This window comes from Hyla sarda, chromosome 13 (genome assembly GCF_029499605.1).
Source record: "Hyla sarda isolate aHylSar1 chromosome 13, aHylSar1.hap1, whole genome shotgun sequence".
NCBI lineage: Eukaryota > Metazoa > Chordata > Amphibia > Anura > Hylidae > Hyla > Hyla sarda.
In genome coordinates, this window is record NC_079201.1 from 22,189,596 (window position 1) to 22,212,702 (window position 23,107).

Here is a 23,107-nt window from a genome sequence, read left to right on the forward strand (position 1 = left end):
GTGTATGCAGAGTTAAAGCACATAGAAAGCGGTTCTAAATGGATATTCCGAATACAGCAAATGAGGCTTACCGTGTCTGCTGCACCATTAAAAATAACTTCCATGGATAACTCCTTGGCTTGTCCTCTTACTGCGTTCTTAACCCCTTAAGGACGCAGCTCATTTTCACCTTAAGGACGCAGCCCTTTTTTGCAAATCTGACCACTGTCACTTTATATATTAATAACTATGGGATGCTTTTACCTTTCATTCTGATTCCGCTCCTCCCCTCAGCTCTCAGAAGGTTTCCATAGCTAGAGCTGGGTGGAGCGAAGGCAGAGCAGAGGACGCAGGTCTGCACGGGAGAAAAAAGCCACGCCCCCTCATCGCCCCCTCCCGGAGGACGCAGGTCTGCATGGGAGTAAGAAGGCAGAGCAGGGGAGAGAGGACGTACACGGCTTCTCATCTCCCCCTGCTCTGCCTTCGGAGGCGCAAGTTTCCACGGGGAAAAGAAGGCAGAAGAGCAGGGGAGAGAGGACGTACACGGCTCCTCATCTCCCCTCCCTAGTGATTTCTATGTGTGAAGGGGGACATACTGCACAGGCTGGGGATAAGGGGGGGGCAGAACATCACAGACTGGGGATGAGTTCTATGTGTGAAGGGGGACATACTGCACAGGCTGGGGATAAGCGAGGGACAGGCCATCACAGACTGGTGATGATTTCTATGTGTGAAGGGGGACATACTGCACGGGCGGGGGATAAGGGGGGGGGGATATCACAGACTGGGGATGATTTCCGCCTGTGCAGTATGTCCCCCTTCACACATAGAAATCATCCCCAGTCTGTGATGTCCCCCCCCTTATCCCCCGCTCATGCAGTATATCCCCCTTCACACATAGAAATCATCCCCAGTCTGCGATGTCCCCCCTTATATCCCCCACCCGTGCAGTATGTCCCCCTTCACACATAGAAATCCTCCCCAGTCTGCGATGTCCTCCCCCTTATCCCCAGTCCGTGCAGTATGTCCCCTTCACACATAAAACTCATCCCCAGGCTGTGATGTGTCCCCCCCCCCCTTATCCCCCGCCTGTGCAGTATGTCCACCTTCACACAGAAATCCTCCCCAGTCTTCGATGTCCCCCCCCCCCCCTTATCCCCAATCCGTGCAGTATGTCCCCATTCACACATAGAAATCACTAGGGAGGGGAGATGAGGAGCCTTGTACGTCCTCTCTCCCCTGCTCTTCTGCCTTCTTTTGGTGGTGTATATTACACCACTGGCCACACTCCTTATCCGGGTCATCAGGGTCACACGTAATCCTAATGACCTGGAACCGCCGCAGATCACCTGTTTGTATTTAGCGGCCCCTCTGCTATGAGCTGGGATGCCTGCTGAATGATTTCAGCAGGCATCCCGGTCCGGTCCCCGACTGGCTAACAGCAGGGACCGAAATTCCTATGGGCGTACCTCCAGGGTCCATAAGGACTCAGGATGGAGGGCGTATGTGTACACCCTGCGTCCTGAAAAGGTTAAATGGGCACTCTTATTAAAGCTAATTTTTGCTATTGCAAAAAAATCTTTCTAATATACTTTGTTTAAAAAAAATGAAGTTTTCTATGTTGTGTTTGTGTTTAAAAAAGCTGTCACTAGGTGTCTCCCTACTTGTCCAGAGCACATTTCCCCTCTTTTCTTGCACAGACTTTGGACTCCTGCTGGCCTGACAGAAGTCTAAAATCAGGAAATGCAGTCTGAAGTGCTGAGGGAGGTGTGTGCAGCCTTAGCCAATCATAGCTCATCTCACACACTAATTGCTCTGGGCTGTGTGTAGCAGAGTGAGGGAGGAAGTCCTCCCCTGTATGGTTTCAGATGATGTCATGCCTGCTGGGTAACGCCCCTTCCCAGTCTGTGAATCTGACTTAGCAGAAAATACAGAACAATATCAAGGTAGAAAACTAAAAGATAATAAAAATAGAGGCAGGGGGTGGTTTATCATGATGGGGGCAGTGAACTGGGAGGATTATAAAATTTATAATGTTGTACATCTTGGCAAAACATTAACTTTTCTAACATACCTCATAAGAAAATGTTATTTCCTTTTTATAGAAGTAATCGCTTATAAAATACTGGCTTATAAAATCATGGCTTTGTCCAAGCTGAAGCACAGGCATGGACAAAGTCCAGTAAGTGAGGGTGGGCTAGTTTTGGCACAGCTATAGACACACTGGTTTGATCACACTACACGAGGGGTTTCCTCCACAGGTTTTTTTTCCTCTTTTGTGTTCTGGAGGAAGACTGTTTGTGCAGTTGGCAGTCCGGGCATGCTGAGAGTTAAAGTTTTGCAACAACTGTAGGTGCCCTGGTTGGGAAACACTAGTCTAATGACCAGAAATGAAAACCTCAAACCTCATGACCACCATTCAGGTGGGGACTTGTGGCCTTAATACTGGTGAAAAAATGCCTCCACATTATGTTTGTCTGGAACTGGCCTAAAAGTCCCCATGTACATTAACAATGTGTAGAAAAAGCTTGCTCCAAACTGGGTGGATCTCCGCGGCACTGAACACAAAAGAAAGTAAGCAACGAGTTTTGCAGTACAGCTGGCTGCTTCATCAGGCATTTAGATTCCTAGACATTTATTGGCAAAGGGCGCCATTTTTTGCAGTATCAGCAGCCCATCCAATGTGTATAGAGGTCTCCTGACTTACTCCCAAAGATGAAGATGGGGGGAGAGAAGGATCTTGTATGATGACTTTTAGCTACTTGATCTTTTTGTTCTCAAGGAGATAACCCACCACCAGATTCTGGCAGCAGCTAAATTAAAGACACACACACAGTCAAACTGAGTGTTCATGCATGGTGGGCCGGGAGAGGTAGCTGGTGGCTGAACAAGTGTATGGCTACCTTACGCCTCATTCCAAGATCCTGTATGGCGGCACACAGATTCTGTACTCCTCGTGTTGCCATATCGTTATTCCAATTGCACAGTATAGCATCTTTGTAAAATTACATGTGAAAAGCATCTGAATACTATATACAGAGGCAAAATATGGACCTATAGATTGTTATAGGTGCTGTATTATAGATCCAAACGTTACATTGGGAGTTGCCTATTAAGCAGTTCTTTAAGATACTCCACAATATACAGTGATCCCTTAACTTACAATGGCCTCAGGATACAATATTTTCAGTCATTTCTGGACCATTGTAACTTGAAACCAGACTCCATATACAATGCTACAGACAGTCCAGATCTGAGAAACGTGTCAATGGCTGGAAGAACCGACCAATGAGAATGGGCATTTTACTGGTAAAATCCCTGTATTACTGAAGTGCATGCACTGACTGGTGTCTGGTAGCGCCCCCTACACTACAGGGAGGTACTACATATTCTATACTGCGCCTTTTTTGTGAAAAGGTGCAAAAAAGGCACAAAGCCACTGAAAAGTCTCTAAAACTACACCCAGACTACACCATGGTTTCGGCATATGGTTTCATTAAAAAAACTTATGCAACCGTACAGAAAACCGTGCCCATAGACCATTCAAAACCTTATACACCATAATGTATATGGTTGTCTCCGTTTTTCAGACCATACGTTTACTTTTTTTTTTTTCCGGACAGAAAACTGTAGCCTACCATGGTTTTTGGGCCGGGTGAAAAACCGTATTAAACCGTATACATTTTTTTTTTTTTAACATGGGAGTCAATGGGAACCGTACAGAACTATATTTGTTTTCACCATATGGTTTTTGACTTTGTACAGTTTTTTTTTTTTGGAATTTCAATCAAACAAGTGAAACTTTATTCATAATGGAGTGAAAAGTTATCCCCTTGGATAGGGGATAAGATGTCTAAGCACCGGAGGACCCCTTTAAGCTGTGCTTTTTAATGGGGGCTAATTGAACTGCTAATTTAACTCTTTACGCTGGAAATGTTACACACATAGGTCTGTAGTCGAGTTACCAAAAAACTTTTCATCTATAACTAAAGAATTGAGCAAAATAGGTCAGCATGCGGATAGTGCAAGTTCAGCAAGTAATCTGAGTTTATCCTCGGCACTGCTCTCCCTTTTGGGTTTCCGCCTTGCCTGTTTATTAGTGAGGTTTAATAAGCTTATAGTTCCTGCCTGTAATCCCAGTTATCTCCCCGGGCCAATAACACAGGCACACTATGGGCTCCCGATCCCTGACAGGAAGATAAGGAGGACTGCACAGGTTTGGCGAGATCAAGTCTCTAGCAAATAATTAACCGGGACATCATGGCCACATTCATACACAGGAGGAGGGACCGTATGGTGCACTGTGTGCTATGTACCTGCAATGGGAGCCTGCTGTATGGTGCCCTATACAGAATAAGATCTTCCACATCTAATCCTTTTACTTATGTTAGGGCTATCTCCATCATAACTAAAATGTTATCTGGTTAGATAGAAAAAACTTCAGTGTAATTATTTATAAGGGAGTTTTTCACAACACATATACTAGACAGTAGTTCTATGGGTTTAGAAACAGGCCCTATGTCTACAAGCTATTGTAAAGATTTAGCATGGTCACCTTTTGTTCTCCAGAAGAGAGTCCAGAGCTCAACTCTCTATGGCAGTCTCATAGGGAATTAAAGGATAGGGGATAAGTTTTAGATTGGGGGGGGGGGGGGGGGGGTACGAGCGCTGCCCCCCCCCCATGATCTCCTATATGGGGCCGCGGCAATGTACAGGAAAGGGTGCTCCATCCCCGCATGACGTGGCAGCCGGCACGCCCCTCCATGTACCTCTATGAGATTCATGGAGGGGCGTGCTGGCTGCTGCGTCATGCGGGGACGGAACGCCCCCTTTCCTGTACATTGCCGTGGCCCCTTACATGAGATCGCAGCGGGCCCCAACCCTTGGACCCCCCGCGATCTAAAACTTATCCCCTATCCTTCGGATAGGGGATAAAGTTCAGAACACTACAGATCTACTTTAATGGAGTGTGCATGCTCAACGACTTCTGTACTCACACAAGGGGACAAGAGACCCCAGTCTTCATGGTCGTGGGGGACCCAATGGTTGACCCCCCCCAATTAGATACTTGCCACTTTAAAGGGGTATTCCAGGATAAAAAATATTTTTATATATCAACTGGCTCTAGAAAGTTAAACAGATTTGTAAATTACTTCTATAAAAAAATATTAATCTTCCAATAATTATCAGCTGCTGAAGTGGAGTTTTTCTTTTCTGTCTGAAAACAGTGCTCTCTGCTGACATCTCTGTCTTTCTTGGGAACTGCACAGTTAGGAGAAGTTTGCTATGGGGATTTGCTTCTACTCTGGACAGTTCCTGAGACAGGTGTTATTAGAGAGCACTTGGACAGAAAAGATACACCATCCTTACGATACACCATCAATATCTAATTGAAGGGGTCCACACATTTACTTATTCACCCAAGCACATGCACCATACATGGGATTGTGGTTGTGCTTTGTACTGCAACATCTTTTGTTTTTTTGCACCCTTCATTCACCTGGCCAGACCCCACCGATTAAATATTGAGGACCTATGGTGAGGTAAAACCCCATTTTTTATGTATGTCTGGTATTTGTAGAATGTTATTTCTGTGCGGCATAGTGTTATCACATGAAACGGGAACACAACAGCAACACAACGATGTTTATGACAAGAGCATTGTTATAAAAAGGGAGAATGAAGACTACAGAGAGAACATAAAGAAGAGTATTCCCAGCTACCCAGTATTTTAGTGGATTTTGTTTTGTTGATCTTGTAAAGAAAATGAACTTTTCTGTTTATGTATTTAGATTAGTGACATTATGGCCGCTGTTAAGGGCCAGCACCATAAATATACAGGATAGTGATGATGTGGACACAGACATTGCGCCCATGACATCATTTGCAGGACGTGATTGACACCTGTCCTTCTATGGCAATGGCCATAGAGTTCACAGTAAACTCAAATTTAAACCCTTAGATGCCATGATCACCAATAATGGGGGCATCTAAGTGATCAAAACAGAGGAAGTTCATTCCTGGCAGAAAACTATGTAAAAAAAAAAAAAAAAAAGAGTAATGGTGGAAGTTTATTTTTGCAAACCGCCTTATAAAAAAAAAAAAAAAAACTATAAAAGTTACATGTTAAGATATAGGAAGCCCAAAATGGTACAGCATGCAGCGTCCCTCAAACTAAAAAAGTTTTGTGCACCCCAATGATAAAGAAACCTTTGGATAATTCATCATAAAAAGCAAATCCGGGCAGCAGTGGTGGGCACTGGATCTGATGGTAGCAAGTACTTCTGTACAGGAGGGATAATGATGATATGGAGGCGATTTCCTACCGAGCCGACACTGCTTTGTTGTGATAAGAAATGATTTGTTCACTTGTAAGCCTTAACTAATGATCAAGGCTCCGGAATGGTCCTATAGATTTGTAGCACAGTAATTAGTATTTCCCTCATTATTTTTAATTGTTCGTTTTGACACATCAGTGTTTTGTTTATCCGCTCCTTCCGCCGCGACACAATATTGTGCGTGCAGCCTCCTCCTTTAAGTGCGCAAAGTAAAAGTTGGTAATTATTAGTGGAACACAGTGACAATATTACTGCAACATCGACCCCCTCGTGTGAGTGACTTCTTAAAGTAGATTTCGCTCAGTCCCCTGGAGCCGCCCTCAGGCTCTCCATAAAAGATGCTCATCTTCTGAAAGGAAATTAAGTTTTCCATCCCAAGGAGAAGCAGATTAGAACGGCTGCATCCTCCTGTCTCTGGATGCAGACGCGACTGACGCGTTGTGTGCCAGTCGACTGCGCTCCAGCAGCCCCCTGTGCAACGCAGCTGTGAAAAATGACAAGTGAGACTTCTGCACGAACAGCCGGGCCCTGGAACCACTCAATCCTTTCGCCCCTGCCAGAACGATACCCCCCCCCCCCCACCTACACATACACACTTGCTGCAGAAAAAAAAAAAAAAAACAGATGGCTCCCAATACAATTAGGGCCAATGCCAGGAACAGGCATTGTTCTGTTGCTCAAGAAGCAGAGCATTGTGGGGGAGACGTTAAAATGAGCATTTTAGAACATTTCGATGCTTTTGTTATGCAGGAGGCATGAATGCCATGGGGAAAGTGGAAATATTTAGTTCCAAAAGAAAATATTGGCTACTGGCCCATCCGTTATAAGCGTGCGTCAAAAAGTTGGCACTTCCCAACAAAAGCCAGATTATTATTATTATATCTGTAGCAGTTTGTAAACTTTTGGTGTAGGTTTTCAATAGTGACGCATTAGGCTCTTCTCAGTCATAGGAAGATCACTCTACATCCTTTTTTGTTCCACTTTTATCAAACCCCTAAGAACCAGAAGTAGAATTTGGACAAAGTTTTAAGGCAGTGGTCTACAAATTGTGGCCCTCCAGGTCGTGCAAAACGAAAACTTCCAGCATGCCCAGACAGCCGTTGGCTGTCTGGACATGCTAGGAGTTGTAGTTTTGCAACTGCTAGAACACCATAATTTGGAGAACACTAGTTTAAGGGGATGTCCAGGATTCATAAAACATGGCTGCTATCATGCAAAAACACCCACACCTGTCCATGGGTTTTGTCTGGCTTTACTATTCAGCTGAATGGGCATGACACTTTGAAACATGACTGATAAGTTCTAGGGCAGATATCCATTGGTCAGAACTGGTTGTACTTACAATTTTTCTTAATGGTTGTAAAATCATTTAGAACGCTAGCAATTACCTTCGAGGAACAGATCCAGCCTAATGCCTAATCTAGGGCATGAAGGGGCAGACCATGACACAATTCCCGTGTTCCTGTGCCAACCTCTAAGACCAATCTCTAATCAAAGGGCATAAGAGCGTTTATTTAAGACATTTAGGTTTTGACTCTTTGGTATAGGGTGGTTCAAAACTTGGAAACCTTTCGCAAACAAGCCATTCGTGTATATAGCATATACACTGCAGCTGACTATAGGTGCTCATACACTTGGTGAAATATTCATTTGGCCACCAGCTTTTCCTCCAGAAGAAAAAGGAGTAAGCCACATAGCAGCTTATCCCCAGGAAGGACCAAAAGATTGGGCATTGCAATGCAACATGCTTGACTCTTCTTTCTCTGACATAGTCTGTCACAAGTGAGTGATGAGGCCATGTAAGTCAGCTGGTCCCGCTAAAATTGCCAGACTTGGCCAAGTGTTCTCTAAAGTGTATGGGGGCTGCCAACAAAATGTCTGAATTCGATGTCTTTTCTGTTCCGACAATGTTTTTGAAACTTAGGGGTTGTTTACCTGTGTCTGGGAACCTATCAACCACCTGAAGGTCCAGAACCTTTTTTGGTGCTTCTAACATCTGTCCGAATTACAAAGATTGTAAGGAACCTTGAAGTGGACACATAAAAGAGGAGCACAATCTTTGGTGTACTTTATATGGTCTGTCAGATGAGAATACATCTTGGCATTAGGGATTTTCATCTCTATGGAACTTTTTGGGTAAAGATCTTAGTAGCACCATATCATGTAAGAAGTAGATGGATAATGCACTCACCGCTGGATTTGTAGAGAATTTCAGACTTTATTCAGCATATAAAAAGTCCAACGATACAGGTACACAGGGAGCTGGTGGTGGAACAGGTGAGGCTCAAGGCGTTCACTGGGGTGGCAACATGTTTCACGCACTGTGGTGTTCACAGGGATGGCAACATGTTTCACGCACTGCGGTGCTTCGTCTGGCCCGTACGGGCCAGACGAAGCACCGCAGTGCGTGAAACATGTTGCCGCCCCTTTGAACGCCATCAGCCTCATCTGTTCCACCACCAGCTCCCTGTGTACCTGTGTCGTTGGACTTTTTATATGCTGAATAAAGTATGAAATTCTCTACAGCGGTGAGTGCATTATCCATCTACTTCTTACATGATATGCTACTGCCAGTATACTTTTTTTTTCGGGATAAGAGCACCTCCTTAGCTCTGATTTACTGGACGTACAGATACTTTTTCTGTATGCCACATATATGGGAGGACTTTCTCCCTGAATAGTATGAACGGTGCCAGACCTTTATCTGTTTTTGTATAGAAGATCTAGTAGCAGGGTCCCAATGTCTCCTTTTAGGATCATGTAAGGTCTTGACTGGAGAGGTCTTCTTGACTTATTCCTTCCTTGTTTCTGTACTTTCTAAAGTGGGTAGAATTTTGCACGCCTACCGTAACCTTGTACGTGCTCTGCAGACGTAGACAACTAGGCTGTCTTTGTCTCTTCAGATTCCACAGTAAGCCTATGATGAGCATGGAGCAGGTGATAAGCATTTTCTGCTCATTGAATGGGTATTATTTGCTCTAATTAAGAATTTTCAGGGTGATTTATGTTACACAAAATAAACAAAAATACCACATGTCAGGTTGGCAGCGCCTTGCAGTCATTTAGCCCAGCTGTTCCCGGGGTTTTCTTTGAGAGCCAAGGGGTTAATTGTCTGTGGAGTTGGATTGTGGGTATAAATAGATTTTACCTAGTTGTCAGGTGCTGTTTTCTGTCAACCATTCATCGCTCCGTCACACAGAATATGATGTGATGGGTGATGTAGCGCTGGATGGCGCATACCACTTTATGGGCAGGTTTCTGAACATGTGGAGTTAGGTAAATAAGATGAGGATTATGGTGGTTATTGCTGATGATGTTAGAAGATCAGCTTTCTAGGTTAGTGTCTTGTGTCTGGTCTCTAGTTATAATCAATCTATAGTTTGCAGGGACACAGGAACTGTTCATCTGAACAAGCAGAAGTGCAGTGTAAAGCATATGGAAAGAGAAAGATGATAAAAAGATTGCGTCAGACTCCAATAGACAATGCAGCTATGTGTATTTTGCCAACTAGACATCTGCTTTGAAGGGGTATTCCATGAAAAAAATAATTTTGTCATATCAACTGGCTCCAGAAAGTTAAACAGATTTGTGAATTTCTTCTATAAAAAAATCTTAATCCTGCCAGAACTTATCAGCTGCTGAAGTTGAGTTGTTCTTTTCTGTCTGACCACAGTGCTCTCTACTGACACCTCTGTCTGTCTCAGGAACTGTCCAGAGCAGGAACAAATCCCCATAGCAAACCTATCCTGCTCTGGACAGTTCCTGACATGTCAGCAGAGAGCACTGTGGTCAGACAGAAAAGAACAACTCAATTTCAGCAGCTGATAAGTACTGGTAGGATTAAGATGTTTTAATAGAAGAAATTTACAAATCTGATTCGCTTTCTGGAGCCAGTTGATATGGAAAAAAAATAGTTTTTTTCATGGAATACCCCTTTAAAAGGAATCTTTCATCTCATTTTCATGCTGAAAGCAAAAGTGTCAGAGAGGCAGTGCTGAGCTGCAGCATGCATGCCTACTTCCTCAGTGCTGGAAGCCAAACCCTGTACCTCAATCATGCCGGGCAGAGCGGGGTGGGGGAGAGAGGAGGCATGCATCCTGCAGCTTAGGAAATCATTTTTTCATGTTTAAATTTCTCAATGTATCAAGATCTTTGTACTTAAAGGGGTTATCCTGGATTAGAAAAACATAGCTGCTTTCCTTCACAAATAGCCGCCACAGCTGTCCTCGGGTTTCAGGTGGTATTACAACTGCACCATTTTAATGAAACTGAGCTTCAATACCACACACAACCTGAGGACGGTGTTCCTGGAAAAAACACCTATGTGTTACCCTGGATAACCCCTTTAGCCAAAAAATGGCACTATTCACTGACCGCAAGCAGAGATTGAAGACCTGTCAAGATCATTTCAAACTGGCACAGGTGCAGGAGTAATGGATTGATGTCAGGACATATTTTTGCTTCTGGTTTAAAAATAGGTGTTTCTATTCACATAAAACAAGCAGAGATATCATATTGAATTATAAGGTATATGTTTTATTTTTTACAATATTTAGAAAATGTATTAGAGAATGTATGAGAGGAAATTAGTAACATAAAATATTATATGAATAAATGCATTAAATTAGTCTTTATTTTTCTTTTCAGATACATGATTACCTCTCTGGACCGGACACACGCTGGACACTACCGCTGCATCGTCAGGAATCGGATGGGCGCGTTGTTACAGAGACAGACAGAGGTGCAGGTGGCCTGTAAGTTGTCTCCCATTTATATAATTTCTTTGATTTGTTGTAGTACAGTAACTATCAGCACAGCCTGGTTATGTTGTAGTACAGTAACTATCAGCACAGCCTGGTTATGTTGTAGTACAGTAACTATCAGCACAGCCTGGTTATGTTGTAGTACAGTAACTATCAGCACAGCCTGGTTATGTTGTAGTACAGTAACTATCAGCACAGCCTGGTTATGTTGTAGTACAGTAACTACAGTAACATCTGGGTGTAGCGGCACCTGAGCTCTGCTACAATATCAGAGTGCTAACGTGACCGCAGGCTCTCATGTCACTAGGATGTGAGAGTGAAGAAAACTGCATACTTATAGCCGGGGCAGGCATATCATGGCATATTAAGGAGCTCAGCAAGCCGGCTCCCTGCCTCCATTACAATAGAACAAATATTAGCAATAGAACAACGGAGAAGCATAAATTTAAAACTACTGGAACAATGTATGTAAGTAACACATCACTTTACTCCTGTTCACCCGCACTATAATCCAGTGTATTGGGCTTAGTGCAAGTGAACAGGCTGTCAGTTTCCCTTTAAAGGACAACTGCAGCGGTATGACACTTATCCCCTATCCACAGGATAGGGGATAAGTGTTTGATTGCGGGGGCCCGACCGCTGGGACCCCCCACGATCTCCCTAACGGGGCGCCGCCATTAGCGTTCATGGTGAGCGCTAAGGCGCGTAGCGTTGACCTAGAGGTCGATGGTGACGCCCCGTCTCCTCCCCGTCCCCATACAGTTCTATGGGGGAGCCGGGGAGGCACGAACGCTGCCTGTCCCAGCGGTCGGACCCCCCGCGATCAAACACTTATGCCCTATCCTGTGGATAGGGGATAAGTGTTAATCATGCTGCAGATGTCCTTTGAGCATTCTATAAATAAAAAAAATTCATGCAGATCTATTACATTCCTTAAACGGGTTCAGCATTTGGAACAAACTGTTCCGAACACTGGAGCATGTGACGTCATAGCCCCACCCCCTCGTGATGTCACATCCCGCCCCCTCAATGCAAGTCTATGGGAGGGGGCGTGACAGTCGTCACGGCCCCCCTCCCATAGACTTGCATTGAGGGGGCGGGGCGTGATGTCATGAGGGGGCAGGGCTATGACATCACGAGCTCCCGATTCTGGGTAATAATGTGGTGAGGCACTGTAAATTTGGAAGTGATAGATTAAAGGGGTACTCCGCAGCTCAGCGTTTGGAACAAACTGTTCCGAACGCTGGAGCCGGTGCCAGGAGCTTGTGACGTCATAGCGCCGCCCCTCATGATGTCACACCCCACCCCCTCAATGCAAGTCTATGGGAGGGGGCGTGGCGCCTGCCACGCCCCCTCCCATAGACTTGCATTGAGGGGGCGTGGCGTGACATCGTGTTCTTCTTTGTAAAAGATGGCTGTACCAATGTACAAAGGAAGTTCTCTAATGTTGCGTACCAGCCTTACGTCCTCATTTATTGTACACAGAGCCGCCGCTCCTTTTGTGTCACCCATACGTCCTCATAGTTTGTAAGTTCTTGCGTGCAGCACCTTCACTTCCATTGTTTGAATTTATTAGTATGTTACTATGTTGCCTGTACATGTTGCCTCTGGATTGTCAAGTGCTATGGAGTATGCTGGCACTTTACAAAAAAAGATTATTTTTCTCACTGCTTCAACTTACCCTATAGGTGCCGGACACTATTGAGATCAGGGCTCTGCACAGTCCCATCAATTTCTCCCACCAGACCCATCACACCCTGTCTTATGGAGCCTTTGTACATAAGAGGATATGACCTTCCCCATGCTTTTGCAATGAAAGCGATAATTGTCTAAAAAGTATGGTGCGCTGGAAATAAGGGGCCAAACCATAAAATACACCAATCCTATCCTCCTCCACCAAATTTACAGTAGGTACCATGCATTACAGTAGGCAGTGTTCCCTGTCCATGCACCGAGCCCAGATTCATTCATCAGCCCGCCAGAGAGCGAGAGGTGATCCATCACTGCACAGAACATGTTTCCCCTGCTCCAGACTCCAGATGATGCCTGGCATCGTACAGGGTGATCTCAGGCGTGTGTGCAGCTGCTCCTCCATAGAAAGCCATTTTATGAAGCTCCCGGCACATAGATCTTGTGCTGATGTCACTTTCAGACACATTGAGGATCTCTACAGTGAGTGATGCCATAGAGAATAGATGATTTACGGCACTCAATGGCTCCTCTATGGGAGTTTTCATGGTCTAAAGCTTCATGGCTGAGCTGTTGTTACTACAAAAAAGCTCCATTTCCCAATGTTAGTACTTACAGGTGATCGGGACAGATCTAGCAGATGAGATTTTTTTATGGCGAAGGGGGAATCCTATGGCGGCACCATGTTTAAAAGGGTTGTCCATTTGATATATTTGATATATATTTATAAGTGGTCAGGACAGACAAAATAAAGAAAAAAAAAGAACAGAACGGTACTCAGCTGCCACAATCCCTCTCCATGGTTGTTTTGATGGTGCCTCCTCACCGCTGTTTACCATTTACTGGTATTCTCTTGACACAAGAAATAGCCATTTTGCCTATCACTGGCAGAGGCGGGTCACTAATGCAGCCAGTGATTGGCAAGGTGGCCATTTTCTTGTGTCAAGACTGATACCTAGAAATGGCGAGCATAGGGGAATCATCAGAACAGCAGTGGTGGGGGATCGCAACGGGTATATACAGCATGCATTTATTTATTTTTATTAATTAATTATTTAAAATGTATCTGTCAAATCCCACAAAAAAAATATATGTTACTCAGTACCTAATCCTGGGCATGTACATCTAATTTTAGGCCTCTATGACTTATATTTATCATAAAAAATACCTCCTTTCATTAGCTCACAGTGTTGGAAATCCTCTTAGGGGAAGAAGGGGCATGTCCCTCCCATGTGTGATGGAAGGGGGTGTGTCCCTCCCTTGTGGTGGTGGGAGGTGATTGGTGTGTAATGGGAGGAGGCGTGTCCCTTCTTGTAATGGTGGGAGGTGATTGGTGTGTGGTGGAAGGGTGTGTGTCCCTCCCTTGTGGTGGTGGGAGGTGATTGATGTGTAATGGGAGGAGGCGGGTCCCTTCTTGTGGTGGTAGGAGGTGATTGGTGGGAGGGGGCGTGTCCCTCCATGTGGTGGTGAGAGGTGATTGGTGTGTGGTGGAAGGGGGGCATGCCCCACCCTTGTGGTGGTGGGAGGTGATTGCTGTGTGGTGGGAGTGGGCATGTCCCTCCCTTGTGGTGGTGAGAGGTGATTGGTGTGTGGTGGGAGGGGGCGTGTCCCTCCCTTGTGGTGGTGGGAGGTGATTGATGTGTAATGGGAGGAGGCGGGTCCCTTCTTGTGGTGGTAGGAGGTGATTGGTGGGAGGGGGCGTGTCCCTCCATGTGGTGGTGAGAGGTGATTGGTGTGTGGTGGAAGGGGGGCATGCCCCACCCTTGTGGTGGTGGGAGGTGATTGCTGTGTGGTGGGAGTGGGCATGTCCCTCCCTTGTGGTGGTGAGAGGTGATTGGTGTGTGGTGGGAGGGGGCGTGTCCCTCCATGTGGTGGTGGGAGGTGATTGGTGTAGTGGAAGGGGGCGTGTCCCTCCCTTGTGGTGGAGGGAGGTGATTAGTGCGTCTGCTCATGCAGCCTTTTCTATGAGTCATCTCTCCTCCATGACTAATGGACAAGCCTGATGCTGCTGTAGGACTGATTAGTTCCCCAGTAGGTATGGGGACACCTAGTGGGGGGCTTTTCAGGAGCCATTTTCTTCATTAAATATTCAAAAAAATTATACAACCATATTACAAAAGGTCATTAATTTTCATCAGTAACAACATACAAGAAGTTTTTGGATCTGACAGTGCCCATTTAACCTGGCCACTTTTACCACAAAAAATGTGTCCACAGACAACCTCTTCATTACCATTGAACTTGAGAGATAAACCCATAATACTACCAGTGTTTATCTTTGGAGATAACATGACTGTGTGCATGACTTTATCATCTCTTTGCCCTTTATCAGTGATTTCCACTGTGAGTTGAAGTTTTGCATTAGCTGGAGACACACAGTTTGAAAAACACTGGATGTCTGGGCAAGCAGGGGTTGGCTGTCTAGGCCTGCTGGGATTTGTAGTTTTGCAACAGCTAGGCAGCCACAGTTTGGAGAACACTGCCCTATATGATTATCACCTATGGCCTTATCTAAATAAGAGCATAGTTCACACCAAACCAGTGACCGATCTGCTTATAAAAAGCTGAAATCCAATACATATGCTGCAAGCTACATCAACAAGCTAAATTGCTTCAGTTTATTTATTTTTTTTCCTTTTTGTCTCCTCTGATGCATGTAAAAAAAAGTAACAACAAAGTAGACACAGAGTATTTGACAGGCTTCTAGTTAAAAGAAAAATGCAAAGCAAGAAAAGGGATGAAAAACAAACATGTCACTGACACATTGCACTTTTCTTAGCATGGAAAAAAAAACACTAAAATGAATGAAGAAAAAAAAAACGATGTGTCTGGTGTCTCCATGTGCTAATTTGTTACAGAACCCAGAATTTAACTCATCACAAGCCACTCAGATGGGTGGACTTCACCCTTACATATAGCAATAAGGTCTGGTGGGAGGGGGATTAAAATGTGCTCCCTAGGGAGTCTAGCCATGGTTGATCTCCATCCTCTTTACAGAGGAACCGTACTGTATTGTTAAAGGATACTGGTGAGGGATTGGCCCAGTGGTCAGAAAATGGCAAGAAGGGGGAAACAAACACCAGTATGTGAGATGCAAAATGCTGGCACTATTAGGGGGTAATTCGTTTAAAGCGGGGGAGTCCTTTGTACACGCCCCTCCATGTACCCCATAGAGATACATGGAGGGGGTGTGTCGGCTGCGGCTTTCTGCGTGGTACAGACGTCAGCTTCCAGAAAACTGCTGGGGCCCTGTGCAGGAGATCGCGGAGGGGGGGGGGGGGTTGTCCCAGCACTTGCACCTCCCTGCGATCTATAACTTATCCCCTAGGGGATAGGGGATAAGTTATTTTTCACCAGACTACTCATTTAACAGAGGGGCCTACCCAAATTATATGGAAGCAACTATTAACAGAGGGGCCTACCCAAACTATATAGCGTGCTCCATATAGTTCGGGTGGGCCCCTCTGTTAATAGTTGCCCCCATAGTTGTGGTAGGCCCCTCTGTTAATAGATACCCCCATAGGTGTAGCTAGAAACCACAGGCCCCCGATGCAGAAAATTACCTCAGGTCTCCCTACACCTCCTGCCTGCTCCCCCCTCCCCCCCCCCCCCACACACACGCACGCACACAGATTGGACACAGTTTTACTCATCATCACTGCACAACTTACAAATGACTACAGCTCTGATGGGACAGTCAGGAGAATACACAGTAATATCAGTGACCTGACCTGAGTGATATCTTCTCTGTTATCTTTTCTTCTTCATCTTGTCCAGAGACCAGGTCTTCCTCTAGATCCATCTTCTCTGCAGAGTCTGACATCCAGACATCATTGGCTCCTCACTGTCAGCAGATCCTCATCCTCTGCATGAAGACAGTAATCATTATAACCTTGCCAGAAAGTGTAGACTAAATATAATCCTGCCCCACACTGTACCCTGAATGTAATACTGCTATACACTGTACCCACTAAATATAATCTTGCCCCACACTGTACCCTGAATATAATCCTGCCACACACTGTACCCTGAATATAATACTGCTATACACTGTACCCACTGAATATAAATTATATTCAGTGGGTACAGTGTATAGCAGTATTATATTCAGGGTACAGTGTGTGGCAGGATTATATTCAGGGTACAGTGTGTGGCAGGATTATATTCAGGATACATTGTGTGTCAGGATTATATTATATAATCCTGACACACAATGTATCCTGAATGTAATACTGCCACACACTGTACCCTGAATATAATACTGCTATACACTGTACCCTGAATATAATCCTGCCCCACACTGTATCCACTGAATATAATCCTGACACACAATGTATCCTGAATATAGTTACATAGTTAGTACGGTTGAAAAAAGACATACGTCCATCAAGTTCAACCAGGGAATTAAAGGGTAGGGGTGTGGCGCGATATTGGGGAAGGGATGGGATTTTAAATTTCTTCATAAGCATTAATGTTATTTTGTTCCAGGAATGTATCTAATCCTGTTTTAAAGCTGTTAATTTTTCCTGCTATGACCAGTTCCTGAGGTAGACTGTTCCATAAGTTCACAGTTCTCATGGTAAAGAAGGCGTGTCGCCCCTTGAGACTAAACTTTTTCTTCTCCAGATGGAGGGAGTGCCCCCTCGTCCTTTGGGGGGGGTTTAACCTGGCACAGTTTTTCTCCATATTTTTTGTATGGGCCATTTATATACTTATATATGTTTATCATATCCCCCCTTAAATGTCTCTTCTCAAGACTAAACAATTGTAACTCCTTTAATCGCTCCTCATAGCTAAGATGTTCCATGCCCCATATTAGTTTAGTCGCGCGTCTCTGCACCCTTTCCAACTCCGCAGTGTCCCTTTTATGGACTGGTGCCCAAAACTGAACAGCATATTCCAGGTGAGGCCGTACCAATGCTTTATAAAGGGGGAGTATTATGTCCCTGTCCCTCGAGTCCATGCATCTTTTGATACATGACAATATCCTGCCGGCCTTTCAAGCAGCAGCCTGACATTGCATGCTATTCTGTAGTCTGTGATCTACAAGTACACCCAGATCCTTCTCTACCAGTGACTCTGCCAGTTTAATCCCCCCTAAGACATACGACGCATGCATGGTATTAGTACCCAGATGCATAACTTTACATTTATCCACATTGAACCTCATTTGCCAAGTGGATGCCCAGACACTTAGTCTATCCAAGTCATCTTGTAACCTATACACATCTTCTATAGACTGTACTGTGCTACAAAGCTTGGTGTCATCTGCAAAGATAGAAACAGAGCTGTTAATGCCATCCTCTATATCATTGATAAATAAATTAAACAACAGCAGTCCCAGTACAGAACCTTGGGGTACACCACTAATAACCGGGGACCAATCAGAGTACGAATCATTGACCACCACTCTCTGGGTACGATCCATGAGCCAGTGTTCAATCCAGTTACAAACTAAAATTTCCAAGCTCAAAGACCTTAACTTACCTGTCAGACGTCTGTGAGGGACAGTATCAAATGCTTTAGCAAAATCCAGAAACACTATATCCACAGCCATTCCTCTGTCAAGGCTTCTACTCACTTCTTCATAAAAGCAAATCACACTGTACCCACTAAATATAATACTGCCACACACTGTATCCACTGAATATAATACTGCCACACACTGTACCCACTGAATATAATCCTGACACACACTGTATCCTGAATATAATACTGACACACACTGTACCCTCTGAATATAATACTGCCGCACACTGTACTCTGAATATAATACTGCCGCACACTGTATCCTGAATATAATACTGCCGCACACTGTACCCTGAATATAATCCTGACACACACTGTATCCTGAATATAATACTGACACACACACTGTACCCTCTGAATATAATACTGACACACACTGTACCCTGAATATAATCCGGCCACACACTGTACCCTCTGAATATAATCCTGCCACATACTGTACCCTGAATATAAAATACTGCCACCCACTGTACCCACTGAATATAATACTGCCACACACTGTATCCACTGAATATAATACTGCCACACACTGTACCCACTGAATATAATACTGCCACACACTGTATCCACTGGATATAATACTGCCACACACTGTACCCTGACTATAATCCTGACACACACTGTGTCCTGAATATAATACTGACACACACTGTACCCTGAATATAATCTGGCCACACACTGTACCCACTGAATATAATACTGCCACACACTGTATCCACTGAATAGAATACTGCCACACACTGTACCCTGAATAGAATGCTGCCCCACACATGCATACACATCATATATACATATACACCCCCTTTTATCCTCTGTGTCCTCATCACCCCTGCCAAACCTCTCCTCATCACTACTATAACTCCCCGCACCTCTCATCACCCCCATAACCCCCCTGCACCTCTCATCACCCCCACCCCTTGCACCTCTCCTCATTACCCCCATAACCACCCCCCCCAGGCACCTCTCATAACCCCCCCACACCTCTTATCACCCCCATAACCCCCCACACCTCTTATCACCCCCCCATAACACCCCCCTGCACCTCTTATCACCTTCATAACCCCCCGCACCACTTATCACCCCCCATAACCCCCCCTCCTCTCATCATCATTGTAGTCTCCTAACCACCAAACGCTGCCCCCCCCCCCTCCTGCTCCTCTCATCACCATTGTAGTCTCCTAACCACCAAACAACCCGCGCCAGTTTACCTACCCTGCAGGGGATCGATGCAACAGCGTGAGGCTGCTGCTCCTGTCACTGCACGGGAAGGATGCCGGTGATCGCACGGGGACGTAGGCAGGGACAGGTCAGGTGATTGGAGTAGACGTGCGTGCCTGCGCTGGGCACATCTCTTCTTCCATCAGCCCCTGGCCTGTCCAGCTCTGCTATGATTCTTAAGGGGCCTGCACCCTAGAAATAGGTAATTTAATAGAAATGTGCGGGCCTCCCGGACTATGAGACCCGGTCATAGTTCTGCTGGACACCCAGCGGTCAGTGAGTGACAGTCGCAGTCACTCATTGACAAGCCAATTTAAAAAAAAGGTTGAGGGATGTCTGGGCCCCATACAGGTGTGTGGGTTGTACCCCCTAATGGTGGCCCTGATGAGCTGCTGTATGCTCCAGAGGAAGTTGTGTAGTTCTTTCCATTCTGACCACAGTACTCTCTGCTGCCACCTCTGTCTGTGTCAGGAACTGTCCAGAGCAGGGGGAGGTTTGCTATGGAGATTTGCTCCTGCTCTGGACAGTGTGACATGGAAGGAGGTGTCAGCAGAGAGCACTGTGATCAGGCAGAAAGAAATTCGAAAAGAACTTCCTGTGGAGCATACAGCAGCTGATAAGTAATGGAAGGATTAAGATTTTTTTAATAGAAGTAATTTACAAATCTGTATAACTTTCTAGGACAGTTGACTTAAAAACCTTTTCCCCCTCTGGAGAACTCCGTTTAATCCTCACCATGGAGTCCACTCTCTTTTATGTATGTGGTTGCCTAGAGTATGCAGGAGCTCTTGTTAGCGTTACATTTGCTATTGGTTGTGCCTTCCCTGAACTTTCACATTAAGGGCAACCTCTCCCAAAAGGCAGCCACCAGGACAATGAGCTGATCGCCCTAATGCCCACCCCCAGCACCCCTGACAAATAGCTGACTTTGCTGAAGGCTGCCCATGTTTTACCTTATAGCAGCTGAGAAATGTAGAATAACATGACAACCATTCAGATGAATGGACATCCCTGCAATAAGGCAACAACTCAAGTCTTCCACAACTCGTACAAAGCGGGTCAATGTTCTTGCTTATGGAGGGAGGGTCCCGAGCAATGGGCCTTTTCTTTTCTTTTTGTTTTATCCACAGTGCACTCTGCTGACTCTGTAGAAAATCCCCATAGCAAACCTCTCCTGCTCTGGACAGTTCCTGATACGGACATAGGTGTCAGAAGAGAGCACTGTGGACAAGACAAAAAAGAAATTCAAAAAGAAAATAATTTCCTCTGTAGCATACAGCTGCTAAAAAGTACTGGAAGGGTAAAACATATTTTAATTGAAGTCATTTACAAATCTGTTTAACTTTCTGGCACCAGTTGATTTAAAAAAAAAAAAAAATCCACTGGAGTACCACTTAAGGAAAGAAAGTTGTAAGGGTTACAGTATGTAAAAAACAAAAAAAAAGCTGTAATGGCTGCTCTTCTCAAAACCCAATACATTTTTTTAATAAATAAATATATATATATATATATATATATATATATATAGAAAACAATGGCGCAGCACTCCAAAATTGCAAAAAAGTGTAAAAAATTTTTTATTCCTTCATGTCAAAATTCAAAGCGACGTTTCAGCTCCTCAATGGAGCTTTTTTCAAGCATGCTTGAAAAAAGCTCCATTGAGGAGCTGAAACGTCGCTTTGAATTTTGACATGAAGGAATAAAAAATTTTTTACACTTTTTTGCAATTTTGGAGTGCTGCGCCATTGTTTTCTATTACATGGACTTTGATCGAGTCAGGGCGCTGGCACCGGACATCTAATGGTGAAGTAGTGCTGCATTGTTTTTGAATATATATATATATATATATATATATATATATATAACCTTTATATAGCATCGTGTATACCAACGGTACATTGTAAGGCATTGTGCACATACCCGGTAAGGTATACCAGCTAGACCAGGTTGTTCCAAGACATAAATGGGGTCAGGTTACAGAGACCACCAGAGTTTTGTGATTGTATAGGGAGCAAGTGGGTTAACATGATGCCAGATTGAACAGAGTTATCAGCCGGCGAGGAAAACCAAGGCCTGAATGTTGTTCAGTGCTGGGAGTGTACAGCTACAAAGCGACATATTCTGAAGATGTTTCATAGGTGACAGTTCAAGTGTTTAGTGGGAGATTGAATGTGGAGAATGAAGGAAAGGGCAGACCTAGCGGTGACCCACCAGCAGCATGCTGGGTATGGTGCCACTTTGTGAAAGGGGTTAAGGCAGCGTAGGTGTACACAGGCCAATGACAGCAGGGAAATGCATTTGTTTTCCGTAAGTATCTCCATAGAGATATCAGCAATAGAAATTCAGCAGAATGACCGGCCATAGCTGTGAACAGAGAGCAGGTATTACAGCTGCATACAAGGCATTGCTGGGAGACAGAGTATGTACCAGATGATAGGCTGATGTATATTATACTGGAGTATAATATGCCGCATATGAGGAGTTTATACTATACTCATCACTTTATAATTTGCTGATCATTGGGTGTTTGATGATGTGCTGTTAAATAGGTGCTTATATTTTGGTGATAACTGGGTGCTTTACAAGATTCTGACCACTGGGGTCCTTAAATGGGCCAGTTACCTGGAACATTACCACTGGGTACCTTACAAGGGTCGACCACCGTGTGACTTACCTCATAGCAACCACCGTGTGCCTTACCTCATAGCGACCACCGTGTGCCTTACCTCATATTGACCACCGTGTGCCTTACCTCATAGCGACCACCGTGTGCCTTACCTCATAGCGACCACCGTGTGCCTTACCTCATAGCGACCACCGTGTGCCTTACCTCATAGAGACCACCGTGTGCCTTACCTCATAGTGACCACCGTGTGCCTTACCTCATAGCGACCACCGGGTGCCTTACCTCATAGCGACCACCGGGTGCCTTACCTCATAGCGACCACTGTGTGCCTTATCTCATAGCGACCACCGGGTGCCTTACCTCATAGCGACCACCGTGTACCTTACCTTATAGTGACCACCGTGTGCCTTACCTCATAGCGACCACCAGGTGCCTTACCTCATAGCGACCACCGGGTGCCTTACCTCATAGCGACCACCGTGTGCCTTACCTCAGAGCGACCACCGTGTGCCTTACCTCATAGCGACCACCGGGTGCCTTACCTCATAGCGACCACCGGGTGCCTTACCTCATAGCGACCACCGGGTGCCTTACCTCATAGTGACCACCGTGTGCCTTATCTCATAGCGACCACCGGGTGCCTTATCTCATAGCGACCACCGGGTGCCTTACCTCATAGCGACCACCATGTACCTTACCTCATAGTGACCACCGTGTACCTTACCTTATAGTGACCACCGTGTGCCTTACCTCATAGCGACCACCAGGTGCCTTACCTCATAGCGACCACCGGGTGCCTTACCTCATAGCGACCACCATGTGCCTTACCTCATAGTGACCACCGTGTGCCTTACCTCATAGCGACCACTGGGTGCCTTACCTTGTTGCAACTACCAGGTACGTTACAAGGGGCCAATCCCTGGTGCCTTATGCAGTGGTTGCTGCCAAGTGCCTTAAAATGTGCC

At 45.1% G+C, this 23,107-nt stretch overlaps 1 protein-coding gene across 12 annotated transcripts in view; it reads left to right on the forward strand.

The window, feature by feature from the left end:
* SDK2 (sidekick cell adhesion molecule 2) overlaps nucleotides 1-23,107 on the forward strand; it is a 727,771-nt gene that overhangs the window by 569,920 nt on the left and 134,744 nt on the right. For all 12 annotated transcript variants that reach the window (XM_056550647.1, XM_056550649.1, XM_056550648.1 and 9 more), the window contains one exon: nucleotides 10,965-11,071. In XM_056550647.1, the coding sequence (XP_056406622.1) occupies nucleotides 10,965-11,071 (107 nt within the window). The remainder of the gene's footprint in view (nucleotides 1-10,964; nucleotides 11,072-23,107) is intronic.